The 27,724-nt window shown below is 32.9% G+C and overlaps 5 protein-coding genes across 5 annotated transcripts; 4 read left to right on the plus strand and 1 right to left on the minus strand.

Annotated features, from left to right (window-relative positions):
• Positions 1–224: 224 nt before the first annotated feature.
• On the plus strand, positions 225–1,396 carry LOC114745748 (probable leucine-rich repeat receptor-like serine/threonine-protein kinase At3g14840; the record flags this gene model as incomplete). Its single annotated transcript, XM_028933910.1, has 3 exons — positions 225–259; positions 398–435; positions 1,132–1,396. Coding segments are annotated over 3 exons (315 nt in total), but the record flags the coding sequence as incomplete, so codon positions are not given.
• Positions 1,269–4,506, plus strand: LOC114745749 (probable leucine-rich repeat receptor-like serine/threonine-protein kinase At3g14840). Its single transcript, XM_028933912.1, has 7 exons — positions 1,269–1,498; positions 2,242–2,375; positions 2,538–2,656; positions 2,744–2,954; positions 3,058–3,295; positions 3,417–3,567; positions 3,807–4,506. Exons 1-7 carry the CDS (start codon positions 1,446–1,448, stop codon positions 4,215–4,217), a joined length of 1,317 nt encoding a protein of 438 aa, XP_028789745.1. The 5' UTR covers positions 1,269–1,445; the 3' UTR covers positions 4,218–4,506.
• A 4,095-nt stretch (positions 4,507–8,601) lies between these two features.
• LOC114745751 (protein trichome birefringence-like 41) lies at positions 8,602–14,643 on the plus strand. Its single transcript, XM_028933913.1, has 5 exons — positions 8,602–9,001; positions 11,175–11,346; positions 12,666–12,841; positions 13,455–13,613; positions 14,100–14,643. Exons 1-5 carry the CDS (start codon positions 8,712–8,714, stop codon positions 14,392–14,394), a joined length of 1,092 nt encoding a protein of 363 aa, XP_028789746.1. The 5' UTR covers positions 8,602–8,711; the 3' UTR covers positions 14,395–14,643.
• A 4,739-nt stretch (positions 14,644–19,382) lies between these two features.
• On the plus strand, positions 19,383–21,828 carry LOC114745752 (protein trichome birefringence-like 41). The gene is made up of 5 exons (XM_028933914.1): positions 19,383–19,795; positions 20,489–20,660; positions 20,767–20,945; positions 21,081–21,239; positions 21,439–21,828. The coding sequence occupies exons 1-5, from the start codon at positions 19,446–19,448 to the stop codon at positions 21,737–21,739; spliced, it is 1,161 nt and encodes a 386-aa protein (XP_028789747.1). The 5' UTR covers positions 19,383–19,445; the 3' UTR covers positions 21,740–21,828.
• A 605-nt stretch (positions 21,829–22,433) lies between these two features.
• On the minus strand, positions 22,434–26,268 carry LOC114745747 (50S ribosomal protein L13, chloroplastic-like). The gene is made up of 4 exons (XM_028933909.1): positions 25,908–26,268; positions 25,089–25,274; positions 23,731–23,901; positions 22,434–22,867 (listed from the first exon to the last, which is right to left on the minus strand). The coding sequence occupies exons 1-4, from the start codon at positions 26,154–26,156 to the stop codon at positions 22,751–22,753; spliced, it is 723 nt and encodes a 240-aa protein (XP_028789742.1). The 5' UTR covers positions 26,157–26,268; the 3' UTR covers positions 22,434–22,750.
• Between the last annotated feature and the right edge of the window lie 1,456 nt (positions 26,269–27,724).

Here is a 27,724-nt window from a genome sequence, read left to right on the forward strand (position 1 = left end):
CTTGAGTTAGCAAGTGTTTCATGAAATCTGTGTCAAGTTTTCTTAGATTCTTAATCATATTTTATTCCTTGTGCATAGGGATCTTTCATATAACAACTTTAACAGTGGAAATGCCGGGAGAAGAATTGTGAACAGCCAAAAGTGTGAGAATTTTTGCATTTGTAGCGATTGTATGCAATTTTAAAAGCTATTATTGGGTCTTATTCATCTTTTATACGCCTTAGGAACCTTTTGGAGACCCTTTGATGGCCCATGACTCGTAAGTTTTACATTTTGGGGCCTTTGTTTGTCTTTCTTTAAAACCATAAAGATTGTTTTTTCCTCTTAATCTCCTTTAAAACTTTAGTGTTTTTATGCGATTATGCTGACTTGTTCAGCTTCCCCACCGTTCTTTCAGAGGATCTGTTACTTGTATGAGAAGCACTTGTTCTAAAAGTAAGTTGATTTTTCATTCATTTCCTATAGACTGTCAATGTAATTTGACTTGAAAACCTTTTCTTTCTGGAGTTTAGTCTTTTGATTCATGAGCATATTTATGGCTCTATCTTCGCTTTAGTTGATTCCCCCCCACCCCCCAAAAAAGCATAAATTTATTTGCTGAGAAGTTGGATGTGGTAAGAGCCACATTCATAAATAATGGGGTTTTATATTGATTCTGATCCTACCGCTCAAGTACTTTTATCTGCTGATCATTTTTATAGAAATTGCAAGTATCTTCTAAGTTGCATAGATATGTAGAGCGCTTAAATGATTATTGATTAAATATGCAAAAACTATATGAGATCTCAACTGATTCTAAGACCATTAGTTTCATGCATAGGTGACCCGCTTGTTAGAGAGTGGGGGCAACCTTTGCAAAAATTAAATGTTGGTATGTAAACTTTGATCTTTTGATCCCACTGACTTTAATATTTTGACTTCATTAGGCCCAACCCTAATCTATTTAGGTATTACCCCTGCTGACTTAGAGTCCTAAGTCCACCACTGGTTTCATATCAAAGGACTACATCCATGTTCGCTGCTGTTTTTGGTTTCTCTATATAAAAGTACTTCAAATTTAGAATGAATAATTCTAATTGTGTGGATTTGTTCTGGTTCTTTATTGAATGTTTCTGTCTCTTCTTGAGCCAGCCTGGTACTCTGTCAATATAAATTGTGGTGGTAATCAGGAAGCCATTGGACGTACAATGTATGATGGTGATTTGGATCTAGTTACACAGGGATTTGCAAAGAGTGCAACTAACTGGGCAATTAGCAATACTGGTCACTTTTTAGATGCAAACAAAAGGATATCTATGTCGAACAAAACAAGAGTCTCCCCTGTGCCCCTGTTAAACTGTACGGAAATGCACGTCTTTCCCCTATTTCTCTGACCTATTATGCATTTTGCCTGGGAAATGGACCGTACACGGTGAGTCTCCATTTTGTGGAGATAATGTTCACTGATGATCAAACATATAGAAGCCTTGGAAGGCGTGTATTTGATGTCTACATTCAGGTAATTAATGGTTACATTGTTTGTTTACTATTGTCAACCAGGTGTTTGATATTGAACAAAAGCCTTTTTCCCGGTAATCATTGTATGTATATAAAAGTGAAACTTCAATCCCTAGTTATGCTATTATTACCCTAAGTTTGAAGAATCAGCTACATGGTTCATGGCTTGTGAGTTGGAACTTGCTATTAATTTTATATTATATGGTGATCTTGATGAAATATAAACAATACCAAAATTTTTTATATTTTATATTTTTTAACTTTTGATGCATGAGGAGAACTCTCCTTAATCTGCATGACTTTAGTAAATTCTCAATATGCATTCAATAGAGTAACTATTCTCTAAAACTGCTTAACAATTGTGGAACCAATTTCTACTATATTTTTCTGAAATGTCCAGAATTTATTTAAGAACATTAACATCCTGAAGCAATTTGGATTGGATTGGAATCTTGTAGGAACGGCGAATGCTGAAGGATTTCAATATTGTAAATGAAGCAGGGGGAGTTGTAAGCTAATCATAAAAAAATTTACTGTAAATGTGAGTAATGGCACCTTAAAGATTCGCTTCCATTGGGCGGGGAAAGGGACAACTGCTATACCAGAAAAGTCAGTTTATGGTCCTCTAATTTCAGCTATCTCTGTAACTTCTGGTGTGTTCTTACTCTCTGTAAACACCTGTTCTTTTGGCTGCCAACTCGTTGGTATTATCTGACGTGTAGCTCTTATATAATTATTAAACAGACTTTCAACCCCCAAGAAACATCCCTGGAGCAGTTTTGGCTGCAATTGTGGTCGCAGGAGTGAGTATTGTCGTCCTGATATTGGGCATACTCTGGTGGAGAGGTTACCTGGAAAAAGAAGCTCATTAGCAATTGGTAATGACAAAGAAAATACTATTTTATATTGCAATATTTCTATAGATAATGGATGGAATCAATCCATTGAAGACTAATTAATGCCTGTTCTACCGAAAGTGTTCATAATGTGGATTCTGCAACACAAATATACCTCTCAGGCTTGTTTACTTATACTCACAGAGCTAAAGGGCTTAAGTCTGCAAACTGGTTTATTTACCTTGCGCCAAATCAAAGCAGCAACAGATAACTTTGATGCATCCAATAAGATTGGAGAAGGAGGATTTGGTCCTGTTTACAAGGTATCCTGAACAAAGTAACATCTTGACTTGATTATTGGCAATATTCTATCACTACTCTTTTCATATACAATGCTCTCCAAACTGCAGGGCTTTCTATCAGATGGCACAATGATAGCAGTGAAGCAGCTTTCTTCTAAATCAAACCAAGGAAACCGCGAGTTCATCAATGAGATTGGCATGATCTCTGCTTTGCAACACCCTTGTCTTGTTAAGCTCTATGGTTGTTGTGTTGAGGGGGATCAGTTGTTGTTGGTATATGAATACATGGAAAACAATAGCCTTGCTCGTGCCTTGTTTGGTAAATTACTTATATATACTCTCTACACACACACACATATATCTGTGTCTATGTGACGAAAATTGTAATGTTTTCAAATATTTTTGTATATTCTCAAATGAAGGGCCAGAGGAATGCCGCTTAAAATTGGACTGGCCAATAAGACAGAAGATTTGTGTTGATCTTGCCCGAGGTTTGGCTTTCCTCCATGAAGAATCAAGACTAAAGATTGTTCACCGGGACATCAAGGCCACAAATGTGCTACTTGACAAAGACCTGAATGCAAAAATATCAGATTTTGGACTAGCCAAGCTTTATGAAGAGGAAAATACCCACATAAGCACTCGAATTGCTGGGACCTAGTAAGTTTCTTATGTGAGTTTTTTTTTTTAATTGGAATAAATATTTTTCCCATAAGAATCCAATTCAGCAGTGTCATGCAATTTATTTTGTTGCTGTAATGGTTACATTTTAATTTTACAGTGGATACATGGCACCTGAATATGCAATGCATGGCTATTTAACTGACAAAGCAGATGTCTATAGTTTTGGAATCGTTGCTTTGGAAATTGTAAGTGGAAGGAGTAACGCTTCTCGCCGACAAAAGGAAGACTGTTTCAATCTTCTTAATTGGGTAACTTTTTTTATATCTTTGCGCTCTTCAGTACTCATGTTAATTTGATTATCCTTTATAATTTCTAGCTAGGATTTGTGCTGTTCCTAACAATTACAGAAATTTGGCATAAGCTGCTTGAATTCCCTACATGAAAGCATCTTATGGACATCAACAACTTGTCATTGAAATCAAGTCTCTGGCTTTATAACCAATGCCTTCTGCAAATATCATTGTTCTGTCCACTTTTTTCTGACCAGGCACATGTTTTGAAAGAGAATGGCTATTTAATGGAGCTAGTTGATCCAAGGTTGGGTTCAGATTTTGACAGGGAGGAGGTAATGGTGATGATCAATGTGGCTCTCCTATGCACTAATCCATCTTCATCACCCAGGCCCTCCATGTCTTCAGTGCTAAGCATGCTTGAAGGAAGAACTGTAGTTCCAGAGTTCGTTTCTGATCAAAGTGAGGAAGCAAGTAAGATGAAGTTAGAGGCAATGAGACAATATTACCGAGAGATGGAAGAAAACCAGGCGAATGATGAGACTGAAACTCATTCCAAGAGCCTCTTGGGGATGTCCGCTTCTTCATCTACATCAGCTAGAGATCTCTATCCTGTTCGCCTAGATTCTTCCTACTTCGCGAAAAGAAAGTCTCAGATAGAAGAATAGGGGAAACCTCAGATAGAAGAATCACAGGGAATTAAATGGAATAAAATAATGATTACAAAGTATTTGTTTGGCATGCCATCAAGGAATTATGAAATAAACTTTGTATTTTATCTAGAAAAAGTTAAAATAAATGTGAAATAATCTTTTCAACTCTATCAAAGCCAAAAATGAAGGGTATAGATGTCTAAATGTTGAATCATAGAAGATATAGACGGCCATGCATTAATTCATGTCAGTTTAAATCTGTATTACACAACCAAAGTTATATAACAGTGGGGATTGCCTTATTTGCTGTTAATCAAAATTACATTAGATTTTCGGCCAAAAAAAAAACAGTAGACTCCTTTTCTCTGCCTACCAAACACAAGTCAGCATAATGCATGAGGATTATATATAATTCTCATATATCAAATTGAACCCAATGTGATCAAGAGTTTCTTAGATGTCCACTTCTTGGTCCACATTAATTAGTGATGTCTGTTCTAATAGAAAAGTAAACAACAGAAAAAGTCCAAGTCACAAAGGGTCCATAATTTTAAGGGTAATCTGTATTACTGGGTTTTAGGTCCGTCTCAAATTGGCCAAGTTGAGTTGGGTTTATAAGGCCAGCTGGAAGAGCCTTAGTTCAGTCCCAATGAAAAGGTAATTAATTTTTTCATTTTTGTTATTAGGGTATTCATTGATTTTCAAAATGAAACAAATCACTGATTTCTTTTAAAATAATGTATGGTTTTCAAGAGTAAACGTATAAAATTAATATATTTAATAATATAGTAAAACATCAATTCTGAAAAAGATTTAAGCAAAAATCAACTAATTCAATATTGATTGAGAGTCTAAATTCTAAAATACTTCATCCAGAAATTAGGGGAAGTGAAAGAGACAAATGTGACCCACCTATATATTGGACCCGCCTGATAGGGATGAGCCACCTCTCCATCTCTTTCTCTCTTTTAAGTTTCAACTTTTTGTTGAAATCTCCAAAAAAGAAAAACTCATTTTACCAATAAGAATCACATTCTTTAATATATATATTACAATGCGTAATGTATCAATGCATTTGCAAAAAAAAAATAATGGATAGAAAAATAAGACATAGCTTTGACGTGTAATTATAATGTGTTACTTTATTTCTAAATATATACAAATGTAGAATATTGTTGCTGGTTAAAAAAAAAAAAGTAGAATATTGAGTGAGGATAATAATCAAATATAGCTCTTGTGGAACGTGGATTGGGAAGATAATGAAAACGACAGCTGGGAAGCGTCGTCGTGAGGGATCACGCAACCTAAAAAGTAGGAGTGATCCGCCGAAGTTCAATCACAACGGAATTTGGTAATCTTCGTAACCAAACAGGCCCCACTCCATTCACTTCTTCGCCAACAAACACCCTCTCTGCTCCAGTCCATGATGTCTCCTCCCTACCATGCACCTCCACGTACCCAATCATTGCCTTCTCATTCCCAATTCCCACTTATTCATAACGAAGGTGGTTGGATCTTCACCCAAAATAATTTTTTTCCCAAAAAAAAAAAATTAGGTCGCGTGTAAAATAATTGGAAGAACAAAATATTCCCTCCGGGGACATCCGATAAAATTGGAGGAACAAAAGACTGGTTTGGATTGACTTACAAGTAGTTTTTTAAACGTCATTTAAGGAATATAAGATAAGTATACGAGGAAAGTTTTGTTTCGGCTTACGTGAATTTGTTTAAAAGTTTTTTTTAAACAGAACTTCAAACAAGCTCAAAATAGACCTGAACTTCACTGTCATTTTTCACTATCAATAATTTCATTAAAAACTAATTTTGTGAAATTTACTAGCGATTTGAAAGAGAAAAGGTGGAAATATTTTTTTAATCAGTTTTTTTATACTAAAGTAGTTGATTTTAATTGACAAAAGATAAACTACTAGAGCTGTTAATCTTTCATTAACAACTATATAATCTTATCAGAATTGACATTTTTTTTATACAAAGAATTGACAACTTTAGTATAAGAAAATGTGTTGCACTTGACAATTATAATTATTTGTTAAAAACTTCTTTTGTTTGTCTGCATTTAATTTGTTAAATTTTTTTTTTAAAAAACTAAGTTTATATATTTACTTATAACAAATGAGTCTCAGGTCTAGTAGTGGCTATATAAATTTTTGGGATTTCAGGAGTTGTATGCTCAAATTCTACCATTATGATAATCCCTTATCAGTGATTTAGTGGCTGGTGGCCAATCAATTATCTATGGCGGCTCTACATGTGACACTACTATATAAAGTCAAAGTATAAGACTCTAATTTATTTTATCTCTAATACTACCTCCAATTCTAATTATGAGACGTCATTTGTGATCTACAAATGAAGTCTTATAAATAGAATCGAATGTAGCTTTTATCTATTTAGCTCCCCATTAATCCCTTGCGTATGTTAATGAGTTTTCATCAATAGGTTGTTAAATACATATGACTAATGAGGATATTTTAAGAAAGACAACATTCATTTATTATAAACAACTAATTTAACTAATTTTCTCTAACTTTTATATTAAACATAGCATTCTATACGTGGCATAGATTAGTGAAACAGAAGGGGAAAGGAAACTTCTATCTTTATATGTTCGTTTTACTTGGTTTAGGGATTATTATTATACTGTAATTTTGTTTATTAAATAACATTAATCATTACTCGTTTATATGATGTTGGAGATATATTTAACAATTAAGATTCTTCAATTATTCAAATATAAGGCTTCTATCTCCCTTCTTCCATCTTATGTTTCCTAATTAGTAATTAATTATTACACATCAAGTATGTGATCATACAAGTATTAGCCCCCCAATTATGATTATTAGGGTTTTGTTTATGGTGGAGATTCCACCCATTTCTATTGTCTAAGTCAAATAACATTTAATCCAAATTAAACGACGCTGGAGAAACCAAATGTTACGATAATTTCTTCCAAAAAACGAAGATCGTAGCGTATCTGCTATTGCTTTGATTGACAAGGATGTTCAATGGGAGGGTTTTTCACGTCAATTATTATGATTTTATATTAAGAATTAGAGATCATAAATAAGTTTAAACAGACAAAACTTAGGTTAAGTTATTTATATTCTCATTAGGTTAAATTTATGAGTGAATTTATAAGTGCACACACGTATTTTAATAATTAACAATAACAAAATAATAAGTATTTATATCCATGTTCAAACCCTTATTTTTATCATAAGAGCTGGCATAAAAAAAATTACAAATATTGATAGATAAATTTATAAGTACACAGACACATTTTAACAATTGATAATAGTGAAGTAACAAGTATAATTAAAAAACTTGACTTAATCAAAATATAAATAACTCAACTTAAATTTCAAGTTTTGTGCACTAAAATTTCAAAATGTCACTGTTCTTTTTCTTTGTTTTTTTTTTTTGTCCTCCCACCACTTCTTCCAAAACCGTTGCCGCGTAGTAGTGTGAGTCTTCAGGCAACCAAGACTCTTTCCAAAGCCAAGTCGAAGTCAGTCAATTTTCTTTTTTGTTTTTTTTAAAAAAAATTTCAAAGCATGATATAATTTCCCTTCAATTTAGCCTGAACCAAGTCTCTAGATTGATTAATTTATAAGCACTCAGGAATAAATTAAAGGAATCCTATATCTTAAAATTGTCACTTTTGTCAATGCAGAAAAAAAGAGAACCAAAATAGAAATGATTCCATTTAGCATTTCTTCTGAATCCAAGTATATAAAAATTAAATAATTAATTTTATAAAAATTAAAAAATATTAATTAAGTTAGTTTATTTGTTAAAATTATGCGAGTAGCTTTTTAAATAATTTTCTAATTATTTGTATTAGAAACTGTAATAACTCTTTTAATATGCATGATAATAAGGATATTTAAGAAAACTATAAATTTGGTGCCCCGCAAACAAGAGTTGATTAAATTGATGAGGAGTTAGCTCATAATTTATAAGACTGTGAATTCGAATCCTTTAGCTAATATGAAAACCTTACTAGTGAGTGATCTGTAAATACGTCTGTTAAACGTTTTATGATATATCCTGACATTGATGAGTCACCAAAACTAGCTCACCTAAATTTTTTAGTCAACAAAAAATATTTGGGGCATGGCTTAAGATCCCGAGCCATATAACAAAAAAGGAGTTACAATGTGAATTTTCACATTGGGACAAATAAATACAGTCCAACCATTGTGAGGGGAAAAAAAAGCTCATTGAATCAGAAAATTAAATAAAAAAGTTCGCCAAAAATTAAAAAACAAAAGTTCGGCAGAAAAAGGACCATGCAGGCACCACCACTCCTCCTCTATAAATATCAGACCAAAGCCTTCGCTCTGAAATGCCGCCAAGCACAGAGACGCACAACACACACACATCTCTCCTTCTTCTTCGGCTTCATTGCCATAACATTCTCTCTCTTTCTTTTCGAGGCAGAGGTTAGAGAGAGAGAGAGAGAGAGTACGGTGCGTTTCAGAAATAATGGTTACGCGGCTTCGCTACAGTTTGCCGCCGTCGTCTTCCACTTCTTTGGTTGTGCTTCTGGTTGTTCTGGTTCTGGCTGGGGCTGGGAATGGGGAAGGGTATTCGGGTCGGGTCGGAGGGAGGTGCGACCTGTTTTCGGGGCACTGGGTGAGGGACGAATCGTATCCGTTATATGAGGAGTCCAGGTGTCAGTTTGTGCGGCACGAGTTCAGCTGCCAGAGGAACGGCCGCCCTGACCGGATTTACACCCATTACAGATGGCAGCCCCTCGCCTGCAACTTACTCAGGTGATTAACACCGTCTTCCCCCCTTCTCTGCTTTCCACTCCTTCTTTCTTCACCACCGTTAGATTAAAACACCACGATTTCCCATTTCACTGGGCTGTGATTCATGAACTGTACTATTTATTTATACTTTTTATATCATATATTTCTTTAAAAAAAATTGCATTAGCATGTATGAATCCTAAAATTTTGCCCGGCGTACGTATTCAATAATCACACTACTTCGGATCCCAATTATCGGATTATAAGATTTAGTTGACTAATTTAATAAGATTAAAGAAATAAGTTAAGTTAGTTATTTATAATAAATAGATGATATCTTTTCTAAAATATCATTGCTAATCAACTATATTAGTTAGAACTACTATTATTAGAAGGACAATTTTAAAAAAAAATACATAAATATAAGAGACAAAATGTATTGGGGTTTTATATTTAGAACTAAAATAAAAATTAAACAAAATCTTATATTAAGGATCAGAGGTAGTATTGTTTATAGTGTATAAACAACATCTTATAATTATAATTAAGACTTAAGGCAGTATTTATAATTGATAAGAGTATATTTTATCATATAATTTTATGTAAGGTTTAATTTTGTGCTTTGATTTTACAAAACACATTTTTTTGTTATTTAAGAATGTGCTGTTAATATTTAAAATTTTAATATCAGTAATTTTTTTATTAACAAAACTAACTGTTTTTTTTTTTAGCACTGAAAAACTAACTGTTTTTTATTAGTAAGTTTTTATTTAAGATTAAAATAAGATGCTTTATTCTAAAAGGTTTTAGGAGAAAATTGCTATAAAAAAATCCTGAAATTTAAAAAACACATACGAGAAGCTGTGACAATTTTATTATGGATTTTGATAATTTCATGACATATTATTATTATCATAGTAAAGTTGTTATGAGTTTTTATCTGTATTTTTTAAATTTTAGGGTCTTTAATTGTGATTTTCCCAAGGTCTTATGGTAAAATATTAAAATTATTTACGTATAATTGAACGAAAATATTAACAATAATTTAACGAAGAAAACTGGGAAAAGCTGAGTTGCGGAATGTTTGGCTGTAGTGGGAGTAATGGAAGAAGTAAAGTTTCACGTGACGGCATTTAGTCGGCCAATGAGCACTGACAGTTGTATTCGAAAAAGCGTTGTTGCGTTTCATTAGATTCTTACTGCGCGGCTTCTCCCTCCCGCCCTTTCCTGTGAATTTGTCGGTGCTATTCTCTTCTCTCCCTACTGCCCCCTCTCTTTTCATTTTATTCCCTTCTTGTCCTCCTCCGTATAAGGCATTGAATCATGCAAAAGACAGCCTTTTTTCATTTGTACTTATAAGACATGTTTATCTTGTCTGTATTCTTTTATTCATTTTCAAATTTCAGTCATCATCTCCAATTTATAAGATTTTCTGATTCTAAGGCATGTCATTATTTCTTCATCATTAATTTTTCCTTTTATCTCTCACTAAATGTTGGAGTATGTTATTTAATTTGTAAAGTTTATATATTTAATAAGGATAAAATTAAAAATTTACTCATTTCACTCCAAAATTAAAGTCGCTCCTAAAAAAATTAATGCTTATTTGTTAATTTTAGTTCTGCAATTAATACTTAATTGTAACTCTATATATTTTTTCTGTTCTTTATAACCTCATATAATATAAGTAAAGTTGGGGGGGGGGAATTCAATTTAATTCACATTTAAGGAGTGAGTTATCATTTCTTTTTTTAGTTTTGATTGATTAAGGGGGGAAAATGGAATTAAAAAGTCAAACGCCACCTACCAAGCACACTTTGATTTGTTTCCTTCACCAATCACCAGCCTCAGCCTTAATTAATTTCTTTAGTACGCCAAATGCATTTAAGACATTTTCATTCATGTAATCTAATTACTTAACTCCAATTCAATTCCTTCATGTAACTTCTTCACTAAAATCGATCAACTCAAAAAAAAAAAAAAAAGATAAGTTGATCATAGATTGCTTATATGGGTTCATTGTATTTCAATTCAATAGATTTTTTTACTGGTGGGAATGAAAAAAGGCACTCACTTTCCTTCTATTCATTAATTAATTCATTATTTCAATGCATGGAAGTGTTATTTTTTTTCCAAGAGGAAAATTATTATTTGAGGATCTTTTTTGGTTGAATATGTGTTGAAATGTGTACAGATTCAATGGGAGAGATTTCTTGAGGAGGATGATGGGAAAGAGCATAATGTTCGTGGGAGATTCCTTAAGTCTCAATCAATGGCAGTCTTTGACTTGCATGCTTCACTCTTCAGTCCCTAGCTCTAATTACACTTTGACCACAATCGGATCTCTTTCTATTTTTACTTTCACGGTAATTACATATATATATTCATCATTTTATTATCTTTATCTTATTAATTCTCTCATTTAATTAATTAACATCATAGATAATTATAACACCCATGATGTCATGTGGTTTTATTCCCTTTTTTACAATTATCTTTGACATATATCCTTCCCATTGTTCATGATTGTTTTGTCCGTCTTGTACATAAAATAAAAAGGAATCTTTTTTTTCCTCCCCATTATAAAAAGGTTGGTTGGTGTAGGCCATGTGTTTAGAGGATAAGACAAAGTAAATAAGTATGGAAATGTGGTGGTCCTATGTATATTTGCTTGCTTGTCACTGAGTTGTCACTATATATATATATATATATATATATGTGACTTCCCATCCTCTTAATCTTAATTACAGTGAATGATGTATCCCATTTGTTAATTTTAAAAAAAAAATAGTCACTAGTGCGAAAAAAAAAAAATTGCATTTATGTAGCATGGCTTTCACACGGTCATTGCAAGAACAATGCAGGGGCTGTAACTAGTGATGTTTTCATAAATAACAGCGAAAACTATTCTTGAAATATCTATAGATTTTTTCAATTTTCAATTTGGTTTTTGTGTGTTTTTTTTCCTAATTATATCTTTTAATTTTACTTTTTTAACACCATTCATCTTTATAACTTTACTCTATTAGTATTATTAGATCATATACAGAAACTAATTGTGCTAAGAGAGTAAAATTGAATGATTTAATATGAAAAGAAAAACTCACAGGCACCAAATTGAAAATTGAAGAAAACTACAGGCACTTTAAGAATAGTTTTCCCTAATGCAAAACTATTAACTTACTATATTGGTTTTATTAGCAACCGGTGTCAAGCACTTTTTACAGCAATTTCAAAATCAGTATAAATATATATTTTTTTAACGTTAGATCAGAAAAAAAAGGGTCCTTTTTTGGGTACTAGTAAATTATTATGAAACAACAAACATACTCCTCCAGTTCTAAATATAAAACTCCTTTCGTAGTATAAATTACACTACGAAAAAGGTCTTATATTTAGAATCGGAGGAGTACTTGATTTGGTTTTGATTCATCATCTAATTAATAAAGTTATTCATTCCAAAATAATTAAGAACAATTTCTATACTTAGTGCATCTATCCCATATGATATGCGGCATGAAACCCCTCTAGGTGAAATTGGATTGAGAACTCACAAACTACACACACACTATTTTTTTTTATACAAACTATTAATTATTGGAATTTTGAAAAATGAATATGAAATGGACACACATATATGTATATTGGAGGATGATGTGTGTGTGAATAATAATGAATGGAACAGGATTACAAAGTAAAGGTGATGGTAGATAGGAGCGTGTATCTAGTGGACTTAGTGAGAGAGGATATTGGAAGAGTTTTGAAGCTTAATTCCATCAACGGCTCTCAATTGTGGAAAGGGGTTGACATGCTTATCTTCAACACTTGGCACTGGTGGTACCGTAGGGGACCTACTCAACCGTAAGTTCTTTTATTTCTTTTCATTCCTTACAAGATCTGACCTAGTTCCTGTTGGGAGATCAGGTCATACTCTCTATAATTAACTAATTTCTCCAACTTTGATATTTAGCCAAACTAATTATGAAACTTTTATATTCAGGATCGAGTGGAGTATTATACTACCTCCAATCGTTAATATAAAAGTTAACTGAGAAATGTTGAATTTGGTTCTAAATATAAGAGCTCAATCCACTTTGTATCCTAAATTTATATTATAATTTTTTGAGTGACATTCCAAGGAAAGAAAATAATTACAAAACAAATCCCAAAGTTTGTTATTTTTTACTCTGAAACTTGTCATTACAAGCTGCTTAGGTTGTTATCAGGACTTTTTTAGTAAATTTTTTTACTTGGGACCTCATTATAATTCTCTCTAATTTTTTTCCTAAAATATCCCTATTGATTGTAAGGTACATGATTAAATATGATCGTTTAGGAAAGGCAACACACAATTAGTATAAATAACTAATTTAATTAATTTTTTAATCTCTTCAAATTTGCTATCTAACTCTTATATTAAGTACAAGAGTTCTTATATTATATGATTGATATCTTAATTAGTTTATGTGTTCAGATGGGATTACATACAAGTGGGGAATCAGATTATGAAAGACATGGACCGGATGAAGGCTTTTGAGATAGCACTCACAACATGGAGCAAATGGGTCGACACCAACGTTGATCCTTCAAAAGTCAAAGTCTTCTTCCAAGGCATTTCTCCTTCTCACTACAAGTGAGTTACATTATATATTGTTTTTAGGAAAATTTATATACAAGTTCCAAACAAGATAATTAATTAATTACTATAATATTAGAGGAGGACTTGTACTTTGTGAGTAAAACTAAAAAATTTATAACTTATCTATGTGTTTTTTTCACAAGTTCTTCATTAATTAAATTTATTAATAAAAAGTAAGTTCTAGGGACTTAATGGTAAATTTTCATACCTATAGCTTGTATCAATCTGGTCCCATTTTAAAATTGAAAACTTATTAATCTTTGAGGCAAAGTTAATGAATTTTAAGATTTTTTTTTTAAATTTCAGTAAGACAACTTATAATTAATAAGATCATAGCGGTATATTTTCTTGTTTTCACAATTTCAAAATAGTGTGATTTATAAGGTGTGCTCTTTTACGTTATTCCATTTCCTTCGATATTATATAATAAAAGAGATAAGACTTACCATATCTTTATGAAACACCTTTTTTTTTTTTCAGTGGTAGTTTATGGGGTGAACCAAAAGCCAAGGGATGTTTGAGGCAGCAAACGCCGGTGCCCGGAACAACCTACCCAGGAGGCTTGCCGGCGGCGGCCGCAGTGCTAAAGAGCGTGCTCCAGAGGATGAACAAACCGGTGACTCTGCTGGACATCACAAGCCTATCACTGATGAGAAAAGATGCACATCCTTCCATTTATGGACTTTCTGGAGAAATGGGAATGGATTGCAGCCATTGGTGTCTTGCTGGTGTTCCTGATACTTGGAATGAGATTCTTTACAACCTTATTCTTTGAACATATAGACATTTAGTCACATATGTATATTGAGATATAATAGATATATATATATATATACATATAGATATGTATGGTTTCAAGTTTTATATAGTTTGAAAGCCATCTTCTTGGTGGTAATTAATCTTCCTTTATCCTCATATTGTTTGATCAAATAATGGTTCAACTTGTAATAAACTTCATATATGTTTTATATTGATATTGCCATTGAGATTAACTGTTAATAATAGAAATTATTCAATGTAGAAATCTCTATTCATTCATTTTTTGTTAATTAGATAATAAGATCTCACTTATTATTTTTAGACATGTGCCATTGATTTATTTTAATAATTACCGGTGCCACTGCCAAGACAACAAAATAGCCTACAAGCTTGAAATGGCTATTAAAAAATCACTCTTTTGATTCTTAATGTAGGAACTAATTAACTAATTTGAATAAATTAAAAAAGCTAAGTAAATTACTTTACAAATGTAACTTGATGTCTTTAAATTTAAATTTAAATTTTATATGATTTATGAGTTAGATAAATTAGTTTAGAAAAAAATAAAAAATAAAAATGAAAAAGAAATACATTGAGATCTTATAATTAGCAAAATAAGCTATTTAACTGATTTCTACATTTAAAATCGGATGAGTACTACATAAATGTGTTTCTTTGTTGTGTCTTGCGGACCATAAATTCTTATCTTTTTTTTTTTTTTAAATGTCAATTATTTGAAGCTATCCTGTCCTGTTGTGTATTGATGTTATTGAAAATAAAAAAGTGAATAAGATATGTATTCTGATTAGGTTCAAATCCAATTACGACATATATATATGTGTGTGTGTGTGTGTGTGTGTGTGTGTGTGTATCCTTATCTACAGATCTCATCCGATAATAACTACCAAACAAATCCAATTCATGGCACTTCTTATTGCCGGGTACAACACTTGAAAAGATATTTGGTTTGTTCCTATCTACTATATATACTTTATCATATTTATTATTTTTATTTCTTTTTGTCCCCTCACATATTAATTCTAGCAAAAATCATCGAAGAACATTAAAACGTCTGAAAATACTATATATGAAAACTACCTATTAATTATTATTTTTTGCCACAAATTTTAGTTTTATCTGTAAATTACAAAATCCAGATATAATAATTTAATAACTTGGTATCAATTATTGAGAGGCTAAAATATATTTTTTGTCCTTTAACTTTACACAAGATTTCATTTTAGTCCCTTAATTTTAAAAGTAAATTTGTAGTCCTCTAACCCTAAAACTATTAATAAAAAATGATGATATTGAGCTCTTGAATGCTGATAAAACATTACGAAATGCTAACATATTAAGTTTAATATTCAAAATAACCATAACTATTACAAAAAAAAAATTTCATTTAAAACTAATAATTTTGGTGTTAAATGACTAAAAGTATAATTTTTAAAGTTAAGGGACCAAACTAAAACTTTACATAAAATTAAAGGACTAAATATATACTTTAGCCTTACTAATAATAATACAAGTTTCACTAGTTTACTCGATTAAGTAGCATTGAATGGTGAAGGCAAGCAATAACTGACTTTGCTTTCAACTTTATAATCATATTTGGATACATATAAGATTGTCAAAATAATTAAAGTGAATTATATGAATATTTTTTATACTTTATAGATTCCCATCAACTTGCGATAGCACATAAATTAAATTAAAGGAGTGGGAACATGACCTTATTAGATTCTTCTAACTTGTAGTTTCTTTTGTATTCTTAAGAAAAGGCACAAGGTGTAAGAAAGTGACAGCAATATTGTTAAAATATATTTCATCTTCAATTTCATGGAATCTGGGATATAGACAGAGAGGCTGTGGTTATGAACCGTTTGGTAGAATCATTAGCGCAAAAAGATTATTTTATATATAGCGGTTGAAAAAAAATAAAAAATTCCGATGATTTTCTAACTGATGTAAATACAGCCGGTAGTATTGGACGATTGGTTCACCAACTAGAATTAATAGAAGAAGAATTTTTTTAACACTTGATTAAGGTAGATAATTTAGAAAAATTAACACATATTTATTATAATTAACTAACTTAACTAATTTGTTAGGGATATTCAAATTAGTTATTAAGCTCTTATAGTAATAATCTGATGTAGCCGTATCTTGCACCCATGAACGTAAAAATATAATGTGCACGTCAAAAATTTAGGATAATGAATATATGGTCTTAGCTAGATCTTTTTTTATAGGTGATTTAATTAATTTGTTTTGGATTGTATTTCTTTTTGTGGGGCTGAGGAGCACAAGTGGCAGAAAGTGATGACTGCAATGTCAAAATCTAAATATGTTGCTTTTTCAAGTTGATGTAACCATCCCATCACATCACTAGGAAAATATATGGTCACACGTCAACCAATTGCGTACAAGTAAAATGCACGTTTAGTTGGAGAAACCGCCAATCGTTCAAGTGGCTCAAAGCAGAGTTCAACTTTGCTTCATCTATGTGATTTGATAACGATAATAGATATACTCTTGACATCATAATCAATCAATTACTCTATCATTTTACTAACTCTTAAATAATATAAGATTTTAATGGCCTATTTTATCTTTTATATTTATTATTTTCTTTTAAACTAATTTACCTAACTTATAAATTAATACTCCTCTAATCCTTAATATAGAACCTATTTAACTATTTTGATTAAATTAAAAAAGTTAGTTAAGTAATAATCATAAATATGACATATATTTTCAAAATACCCTCAGTTAAAACTTCTTTAAAAACTGATATTTCCAAACATGTTTAAAATTATGTTATTAAAAGTATAAAACGGTAGAATTGATGTATGTGTGGAATTAATGAGTAATAAGTACTCACTCACTTTATAAAATATATGGGTGTATTATTAATGAGTAATAAGTATTATTGTGGCATTTAATTATTTAACAGGGATAATTTAGGAAAAAATTAGTAAATATGAGAAATAGGTCCTATATTTAGGACCAAAATTAACTTTTTAATTAGGTCATATATTAAGGACTGGAGGAGTTTATGATTTAATGTTATTCATAGAAATTTTAGAAAAATCATATCTTGTTTGTTATAATTAATTAAGTAAAAAAACATTTTGTTTTAGATTTCTAATTTGCATGCATATATAAAATTCTTGAATGAAATAAGCTGTTGCCCCATAGGGGAGGGTTTTGTGTGTGATTGTTCCTATAAAAAAAAAAAAGGAAAAGAAAACTCCCAATCCATTAAAACAAATCAAACTTAGGATCAATGATCGTTGATCCGTTTAATTCAATGTATCAATTTCCAGATGATGCCATTTTTTTACTACGTACATACCTATTGATATCATCTGTATATAATCACTCGCTTCTTTCTTGTGGATGACTTTTCTTATTAGTTAAAGTGAACCATTCAAAGATTCAGTTTTTTAACGACGTATTTGCTGATATGTCCATTCACTTTCTTCACTTCACAGCCATTTACTTGAAAAGGAAGGATCCCACATATCAGAAAACTACGTTTCTAACGGACTGAAATGGACTTACCATCCAAATATAAAAAACTGGAAATAGAAAGAAAAGTGTTTAAGAAAAGAAACAAACAGGTAAGAGCTGGTGGGAAATATAGTGCACTTTACGTCACTGATATAAAGTGGTTTCAGCCAAACAATTTTCAGTAAAATATTAGGAAAGCTTGATGCTATCGTTTTGCTTCCTAATTGTTTTGTTAATGTTGTTTTGTTAATGTTTACACAAAGTTACAAACTATAATTAGATTAGAGAAGTTTAGATTTTGATAGGTAATGGACGATTTGCGAAAGAGACACCTGACTGAAACATATATGGATGATGTTGCAAGAATGCAAGATATATATATATATATATATATATATATATTTATAAGAATATTGCCATGAGAGAGAGATGTTCCATTTGAGAAATAATTGTCGATCAATTTGCTCTTCAAATTTTCAAATCACAACCAAAAGATTAAAGAAATGATATATATATATATGTATGTATGTATGTATATGTAAGAGTTATATTAGGGAAAATTAATACCCAAATTTCTATAATTTTACCTTAATTTTAATTAAGTCCTTATAATTTATTTAATTATAGGTATTGATCTGTATACTCATAATTTGTTAATTTGTAAGAGAAATGATACCGATAACTTATATGTAAATCCCACTCAACATGTATCTGGATTAATTTTTCCACATGATCTAAATAAAATCAAAATAACCATATTATATATTATATATTGATACAAGGAGACATTTATGAGCATAATAGTTTATTTTTATGCTCAGAATAAACAAATTTTGTTAAATCATTTTATTTTTAAAATTTTTTTTCTTGTTTTGTATTTGCTGGCAACTTATATGTTGATTAGTCAACATGTATTTCAGCTCGAATTAACAAATTACAAATATAAAGATTTAGGCCTATAATTGAAGTAATTGAAAGATCTAACAAAAACCACTGCAGAAGCCTAATTAGAAATAAGATAAAATTATAAGCACCGATGAATTAATTTTTAAAAGGAATGTACTGTATAATAGCATGTGAAAAAATTTGTGTCCAGTGAATACAATTATTTTGATCATGAGAATATTCTCATGTTTCATTTGATAACATCAGTGTTGAGTAGGTGAAACGCATTAATTAACTAGTAACTTTTTCTTTTAATAATAAAAAAGAGGTGATAAGCCTATTAAATGGAGGCCATGAACATTTAACCAAACATGGTCTATCTAGAGAAACAAAACAAAAAGCAAATGAAAAGAAACTTATATGTATGGCAATAAATTGAAAAGCAGCGTGTGCATGCTTTGTCTTGAAGGGCACGTACTCAACAAACACAGATTCAAACAAACTAATTAAACAACTATATCCTCATTGTTCCTCCATGTTTGGAGCTATGCCTACAAATAAAAGAAACAACTCGTTCTCAGTTTTGCACTACACATCTTCACATTAATCAGAGTCCTTAATTGTTTCTTACTTTCTTCTTTGCCTTTGCCCTGAAAACCCTAAATGGGGTCATGTGGGTTCCAGAGATTATCATCATTTACTACTCATGTTATCTTCTTCTCTGTCCTGATAACATTATTAAACCTTTACAAGAGCAATGCAATGGTAGTGCTTGAACAATGGAAGGAGAGTAAAAGAGATCACCATGATGATGGTGATTCATCAGGATCATCAGTAGTGAGAAGGAAGTGTGATTTGTTTGAAGGAAGGTGGGTTTATGATGAGACTTACCCTCTCTACAAAGCGTCAAGTTGTCCTTTCATTGAACAAGAATTTGATTGCCAGAAAAATGGACGACCAGACAGTTTCTATCAGAAATATAGATGGCAGCCAAACGCTTGTGCTCTCCCGAGGTGATGTTCTGCTTTGTCTTTCTCTTTCTTGGTTTCCAAGCCTTTGTTTTTCTTTTCTTTTTTTTCTTTCTTTTTGGGGGGGTGGGTTTCACACTATTTGAAAGCAAAATTTGTTAGAATATATATATTAAACAAAATGTTACCTCCGATTAATGTCCATTTTAAACTTCTTATTAGGGATTGTTTTAAACTATCTGCTTTTTACCTCTTAGTAAGCTAAAAGATCTTTACTTATAATAAAAGTAGAACAGTGTGTTTAGCATCCTTCTATCTATTTAAACCAGTGTTATTAAAACCGGACGGAACTAGAAATAGCCAGTTGAATAATGCATATAGAAATTGAGTCTGTCAAAATTTGTACATATAATGATAATCACTTACCACTGATTTTGACGAGTCAATATTCGTTACATTTTCTTAAATACTCATTCTAATCCTCTAGATATGTAATGATAAGAACATGTATAATCCTTACGCATTAAATATCTCATCTCTTTGGGTGTCTACAATGCTTGTTAGTTTCACATTATTTATGTATAGGTAAAGTTGTTTAATTCCTTGCTAGCTACATTGGATATTGTAGGAGAGAATAATTAGAATCTCACCTTTAACCACTTATGTGAGATTATCAGTGAGAAATATTTTTATCTAAATGATATATATATATATATATATATATATGTTGTAATGCAGGTATAAGGGACAAGATTTGTTGAGGGAATTGAAGGGGAAGAAAATATTATTTGTTGGGGACTCCCTTAGCCTCAATCAGTGGCAATCACTGATTTGCATGCTGCATGTTGCTGCTCCTCATTCAGGATACAGTCTTCACAGAGTAGGAGGCCTCTCCACCTTCACTTTACCTGTGAGTTCAATCTCTATTTCCTCATTAACCACCATAACTTGAGATTATATACATTGACTTATTGATTAGTTTGCTTTAATTGATTGATTAAGTATTTAATTTGCAGGAGTATAAGATTTCTGTAATGTTGTCTCGTAATGCACTTTTGGTAGATATAGTGAAAGAGAAGATAGGGACTGTTCTGAAGCTTGATTCCGTTGAGAATAATGGGAATTCATGGAAAGGATACGATGTGATCATCTTCAATACCTGGCACTGGTGGCTTCATAAAGGCCACCAACAACCGTAACCTACTCTTAGTCTTGCAAATTAATTAAAAGGGTTTTCGAAATTAATTAGTCATACCAAATTGGAAGTTCTACTTGATGAAAAGCTAATATGAATTATTGAATCCTTTATTGCATTGGCTGTGGATTTCAGATGGGAGTATATTCAAGTGGGGAATAAGATAGAGAAGGACATGAATAGGTTGGATGCTTTCAGAGAAGCAATAAGAACATGGTCAAAATGGGTGGACTCTAATGTCAATCCTAACATCACCAAAGTTTTCTTTCAGTCCACCTCTCCAACCCACTACGAGTAATAATCTCTTCCCTTCTCATCATTATTATGCATTCATAAAACTAAATATTACATAGTTTCTCACAATTGAACCTCACATTTATGGTCAATCAAAATATGACATCATAATCAACTTGATAGTTATTAGTTTTTTCCTGTACATAATTCGCATAAATTTTATTACAACTGAATTTCTTTTTAATTTTTGATGGAGCAGTGGAGAGGAGTGGAATGAGGCCAGCTCAAGCACATGCAGAGGACAGACCATACCCATGGGAGGTTCAAGATATTCAACAGGTCCACCAAAAGCAGCAGTGATAGTGAAGCAAGTGTTGGGTCAAATGGCCAAACCTGTTGGTTTGTTGGACATCACAACTCTTTCTCAGCTCAGGAGAGATGGCCATCCATCTGTTTATGGCGTTTATGGTGAGAGGGGAAATGATTGTAGCCATTGGTGCCTTCCTGGTGTCCCTGACACTTGGAACCAACTCTTGCTTGCTATGCTTGTGAACAAGTAGTTTTTTCTTTTATCAAGGGAAATTCGGAGTTAATTCTCAATCATTTTGATCAATTTACAATTTCAATCTACATGAACCCCCACCCCCCACCCCAAAAAAATAATAAAAAAAAATTGGATCATTTTCAGGCATTGCGATGTGATTATAGGGTGTGGCACTAGCTTAGGAATTCTTACAGATGAGATCCTCTGCATTTATTTTGGGTCAGTGTTCTTTTTTTTTTTTTGGGGGTGTAATTATGATACGTAAACCCTATCCACAGTCACATTTTCTTTCCCGGTTAGAAGTCAAATTTTTATTTCAATCTCTCAGTGATTATGATATGTAAACCCTATCCACAGTCACATTTTCTTTCCCGGTTAAAAGTCAAATTTTTATTTCAATCTCTCAGTGAGTGCATCCAATTTATAGTTCTTATGCTCTTCCTTTAATTACTATAAATCATAACCAAATACCTTCTGCCTATCAGTTTTACTAAGTAAAGGCTAAACCCTCATAAGATACTAACTCCAAGCTTGAGAAGGAAAATAATTGTATCAAAGTTAAGGTGGCGTTACAAGATTTTCCCAGACAACATAACATGTGAACATTTTCATAACTTATCAGCAGGGCACTGAATATTTAAAAGATCTTCCCCTTTCATAATTTAATTTAAGAACTTAATAATAAATACCATTTAAAAAGACTCCACATATAGTTTTCATAACTGTGCTATTCTTTTAAACGGGGAAAGAAAATGAATTATGAAACACTTGCTTCACAAAGTTACCACGATTGCAAAATGCGTAATGAAGAAATTTTACATGACTAAGAACTCACAGCTACAACATAAAGAATTCATGAGATATTAAGCAGACGGCCTTGAATAAAAACAAACTCTACAATAATCGGACACTTCTACAGCCAACGCAGACATCAAAACAAAGTAGGACTTAAGGAGCTCAGTAGTATTTGAAACCATAAGGCAATTGCCAATGTCTGCCATATCCCATATTCTGTTCACAGGAATACCTATCTCTGCCTTTGTATTCTTTTGTCCCTTATTGGTAACTCGATGGGCTTTTGGGCCTGATGAGGATGATCGGGGCCCTTATAAACCTTTAGGTGGGTGAACAGCTGTCTGCCAAGCTGCACATACCAACCCTTGATTATTGTAAATTCAACTGAAAGATAACATTCATGGAGATACCATCACAGCAAAGCATGCAATATTGATTGAAAGCACAACCACAGAAGCATGGATCCTCTAAGGGGTGAGGATCTGTGCAGTGGTGTAGAGACCAAGTATAAGGAGGCCGATGTCACCTTTTTTATTTTTCAAAAAATATTTTCTTCCAAGAATGTGCAAAATCAGACACAGCACATGCCAATAAAAGATAAGATGGAGGTATGATTCCAGGAAGGCCCAGCTCAAATATGCTTAATACATACATGCACACACACACATATATAAATCATCTGTGTGTATATATACACAGATAGGCATATGCGTGCCAGATATAACATAGAGTTTAAGTGGAAAAATGAAAAATAGTAGGGTAAAAAGTCAAGAGTCAACATATTTCAACCTGCGTAGCAACATCAAAATAGAAAAACGTTTGGCTCATGATACCAACTAGTTTGAACCAAATGGCGCCATGCCTACTAGTTATATCAAAATCATATGAACATAAAAATCAATATCAGTTCAATTACAAGCCCCTCAATTGTCATCACTTAGTTTATCACATTTTGACCAAACATGAGGATAAGAAACCCAATTAGCTTTCTGAGATGTTTTACGAACAAGTCAAGCATTTTGGCCTTTCCCACTATGTTTTTTTCATCGGTTTTGGCTGATGAATTCAAATGTCACGAAAAATAATAATCAAATGTACAATGATCTATTTCTTAAGAAGTACCAAAAGCAATATAAACAAACCAGGCATTCTTCAAACAAGTTAGTATGTATTCAGCAAAAGAAGAGTATGACATAAATTGGTTGAGCCTACCCTCCCCTTTGGAAGCATGCCACGAACAGCATGTTCAATAATTCTTTCTGGAATTCTCGCCTGTAGTTGGGCAAATGTCTCTACTTTCATACCACCAGGTCGTCCTGAATGCCTCCTGTAAAGCTTTTGGGTCCTCTTTTTTCCAGATACAGCAATTTTTTCCGCATTAACCTGTCCATCTCAAGTGTAAGTGAAACTTAGACTCTGTTTAGCAATGATGTAATAATAATAAATACAAATCTAATCAATATTTGAGCCTGTTCCCCTACTAATCAATATTTGAGATTTTGAATTCATGATTCTTCTAGTTCTTAAATACAAATCTAATTTTAAATTCGTTATTCATTCCCCTACCAGGTGACGTTTTCTTCTTGAAAAGACAATTTGAAAATCTAAAGCTCCTTCTAATGTTAAGTCTTTTGTTTGGACAAGAAAAGTACTCACTACAATGATATACAGCAAATTTATATTCACTGACCCCATATAGCAATTTCTCAGATATGTATATGATGTGCGGAACTGATTAACCTAGTCACAATTGTTTCTCAATCGTCCAGCTATGTGTTACCTCCAAAACTGCTGTTTGGGTATTTTTGGCAAGATTTATCTCTAGGTGTTACCCTATTGCTTCAGAGCAATATCTCCTTATTCGGTTCAAAGGGTTTGGCAACAATGAGACAAAACATGAAGTGATGCGTCGTCTTTTGGGATTCTCTGTTTTGTTGAAGAGAATGCCCATATATTCAAGGGCACAGCATCTTCACCTTCACATATGTTATCAGATAGAAATGCGTTTATGGCTTCCCCTTGGTACCCTGTGCACGGGCTTTTCAAGGGAATAACTTAATTTGACATGCAAAGAGATTGGATAGCTCTTTGACTCATGAGTCAATGGTAATTGATACTGTATTCTGTTTTCAGGTGGCCTCATCTCTTCTGATTTTCAGTATAACTAATCTTCCAATATGTAGTACTTTGTTTTTTCTCCAATAAAATTTCTTCTGTATCCAAAAAAATACGAATATGTGAAATGCAATAAGTTTCCTTACTACTCAAGGAGTGAATGCAAAAATGATAAATAACCACACAACGTTTTTTTTTTTTAACCTCATTTCATAGTAAATTAACAATGAGTAGTAAAATCATAGAGAAAGATGTTTCTTCGACCCCCAGGGGACCAGGAAGAGGGAGGGGTTTCAAAGACTCGAGCATGATATGCATAACTGTCATGCATAGGATGCATTCTAGCATAAACAGCAAACCAGAAGAGTCATGCTTCCATCAACAACATATACATCATGTAGTTAATAAACTTGGTACAGGAGAAAAACAGTAATGTAGAAATGCAAAATGCTCACCACAACTACAAATGCACCCATGTCCACACTGGGAGTATAGGTTGCCAAATTTTTCCCTCGGATGTGAATTGCAATAGTTGAAGCTAGTCTTCCAAGAATTTTATCTGTAGCATCAACAATGTACCATTGTTTATCTGTGTTAACATGATCTGCTGCTTTTGGATACCAAGTCTTGTTCCAAATGTCCTGTGTATATACACACACACAGTGGGTTGATTGATGAATTCTCATAAGGGAATACAAAGTTTATAAATATATCTTAAATGCAGCGAACAATTCCAGAAATTTAACCAAATGTTCCAAAAACAAAACTCCAAAGTTCATAAAAAAGAGAGTACGTAGGTGGTGTATAACAAAAAGTACTAAAAGGCTCAGCATTTTATGAATTTCAAAACTACACAAAAGTAAGTACTACAATTAATTTACTTCAACTTCAAAACTCGATTGTTCGAGCTCAAACATGTTTACTTTAAATCATCAATAACAAGAATACCTCAGAAAACCCAACGAATGTTCCTCTAGCTCATTTCATTCCTTCATCATTCTAACGGAGCTGGATTAATTATACGAAAAGGAAAAGAGGGGACATCAGCGCTAAAGACTTCCGTAACACAAACCATTCCTAGCTTTTGTTTTCATCAACTTAAAAACGTGAACTTTTCCAATGTTTGCCTTTCGGGCTCGGTTCCACATTAACGAATAACCCAATAATTTCAGGGGAATTTCCTCGACATGTTCTCGGATTCCAACAAAAAGCCCCATAAATCGGTTAATAGCGGAAGACAAGAAAATCATAGAGTTAATAGAGCAGAGTCGTACCGGGCCATTGACTTCGGACTCCTCGAACATCCAACGTTCATCTTTAGGGACAATGGAGAGGTCCTGGCAACGCACCCGAGAACTTGCCCTAGAATTGAGGCGCAAATTGGTCCGTATAGAAGGCTTTGGTGATGGCAACTGGAAGCCAAGAAATGCGGTTTTGGCATTCCCATTGTGGGAAGAAGCATAGGAAGATTTAGCAGAAGATGAAAGGAACGTCACTGAAGATGAACCACAGAGCAGAGCCATGGATGCTCCTCTTCTTCCCTTTGCTATCCTCAATTGATGGTTGGGATAACGTTAATAGGCTGTGCTGTAAAGCGTGGAGGGGAAGCACAAAAGCACCTCCCCGTGGTAGGCTGGGAAAAAGAAAATTACTACCGTTGTCCGTTGAGGAAAAAAATTCTGGCAAAAAAAGGAACCAAAAAAAGAAAAAAAGAAGAAGAAAATAATCTACTGAGAAATTAAAAAAAATTACAAGAAAAAAGTTTGTTTTTTTTTTTTTTTGGTGATACACGAGTGACCCAGTCACCAATTTCCTAAGCCTCTAGGCACTCCGACTCCTCCTACACCTTCCTGCAATAGTTGATGTATTTCTCTTGGCGGTAAGTCCCACGTTTTCTATTGTTGAGGCAGTGATAAACTCATCTTTGCCATCATATGAGCACATTGATTTCCTTCCTGATAAATATGCCCAAATTCCGGTTGCCATTCTCTCCGTATTAGCTCCTGTATCATGCTCGTTAATCTTCTGTACCCTTCTATTTTTTTCTTTTTCCTGATTTGCTTAATGATCTCCTTTGCATCTGATTCAACTTGGATTTTTCGGAGTCCCAAATTCCAACAAAACTTTAGTCCCTCTATGATACCTCACACTTTAGCCATTGCTGCGGCCTAAACCTCTAATCTATGGGAAAAACCCCCAAGCCATCCCCCTTCACTACCGCGTATAGTCCCACCACACTCGGTTCTTCCTTTCCTTGTTCTCGCTCCATCCAAATTTAGCTTGCACCAACCACTATGAGGCCATGCCCATCCTATCAATGTCTGTTGATCACTCTCTCCTTCTCCAAGTATTTTTTTTTTGTCTAGTTCTGTATGTTCTTAAGAACTCTGCATTGATCTTTTCAGCTTCACACACCATCTCAAATTCTGGTTCATGTATAAACCTATTCTGTCATTTCCAAATGTGCCAGCATGTCATTGCAAAATACTCTGGCCATACACTCTCCTCCTCAGTCTTTTCTTTGTAGTTGAGATCATTCATCAACCACTGCTTCCAGTCTACACTGGACAAATGACCCTTGCAATTCCAAGGTGTCACTCTTTTCCAAATTTATCTAGCATGTGGGCAGTCTCTAAGTGCATGTAGTGTGTCTTCTATTTCGCTTTGGCAAATATGACAATGGACTGATCCCCCATCCCACCTACCTGTCAAGCTTCTCGTTAAAATTCTTTCATGCTTCGCCCTCCACATGAATACCCTTATCCTTTTAGGAACCTTAAGTTTCCACATTTTCTTCCAATCTCTCTCTCTCCCCCTCCTTGTGCTAAGGGATTATTTCTCAATCCACGTAGTTGCTTGCCATTGAGAACACTTTATTTCCATTCAGTTTCCATCTGTACTTTACTCCCTCATTTGTAGCCTCCACTATTATGTTTTCTTTAAAGATGTCCTGGAGTTTCGCTAATTCCTCCCACAACCTCGAGTCCCCTATCTTTGCGATGATTTGATCTTCTGTCTCACCATGTTGCTGGTACTTTCCCATCAAAACTTGGACCCATAGATCATTTGGATTGCACTTGATTCTTCATAG

Source organism: Neltuma alba, unplaced genomic scaffold, assembly GCF_004799145.2.
Source record: "Neltuma alba isolate B1F8T4 unplaced genomic scaffold, ASM479914v2 tig00004785_pilon, whole genome shotgun sequence".
In the NCBI taxonomy this organism is placed as follows: Eukaryota; Viridiplantae; Streptophyta; class Magnoliopsida; order Fabales; family Fabaceae; genus Neltuma; species Neltuma alba.

Excerpts from the sequence above, each read along its gene's own strand:
- LOC114745751 (XM_028933913.1), top strand. The coding sequence starts at position 8,712 with ATGGTTACGCGGCTTCGCTACAGTTTGCCGCCGTCGTCTTCCACTTCT. Across the intron at positions 9,002-11,174 it reads CTCGCCTGCAACTTACTCAG|ATTCAATGGGAGAGATTTCT; the intron begins GTGATTAACACC and ends AAATGTGTACAG. Across the intron at positions 13,614-14,099 it reads ATTTCTCCTTCTCACTACAA|TGGTAGTTTATGGGGTGAAC; the intron begins GTGAGTTACATT and ends TTTTTTTTTCAG.
- LOC114745747 (XM_028933909.1), bottom strand. The coding sequence starts at position 26,156 with ATGGCTCTGCTCTGTGGTTCATCTTCAGTGACGTTCCTTTCATCTTCT. Across the intron at positions 25,275-25,907 it reads AGTCCGAAGTCAATGGCCCG|GACATTTGGAACAAGACTTG; the intron begins GTACGACTCTGC and ends GTATATACACAG. Across the intron at positions 23,902-25,088 it reads TGGGTGCATTTGTAGTTGTG|GTTAATGCGGAAAAAATTGC; the intron begins GTGAGCATTTTG and ends TGAGATGGACAG.
- LOC114745752 (XM_028933914.1), top strand. The coding sequence starts at position 19,446 with ATGGGGTCATGTGGGTTCCAGAGATTATCATCATTTACTACTCATGTT. Across the intron at positions 20,661-20,766 it reads TCTCCACCTTCACTTTACCT|GAGTATAAGATTTCTGTAAT; the intron begins GTGAGTTCAATC and ends TTTAATTTGCAG. Across the intron at positions 21,240-21,438 it reads ACCTCTCCAACCCACTACGA|TGGAGAGGAGTGGAATGAGG; the intron begins GTAATAATCTCT and ends TTGATGGAGCAG.
- LOC114745749 (XM_028933912.1), top strand. The coding sequence starts at position 1,446 with ATGATCAAACATATAGAAGCCTTGGAAGGCGTGTATTTGATGTCTACA. Across the intron at positions 2,376-2,537 it reads AAGAAGCTCATTAGCAATTG|AGCTAAAGGGCTTAAGTCTG; the intron begins GTAATGACAAAG and ends TTATACTCACAG. Across the intron at positions 3,296-3,416 it reads ACTCGAATTGCTGGGACCTA|TGGATACATGGCACCTGAAT; the intron begins GTAAGTTTCTTA and ends TTAATTTTACAG.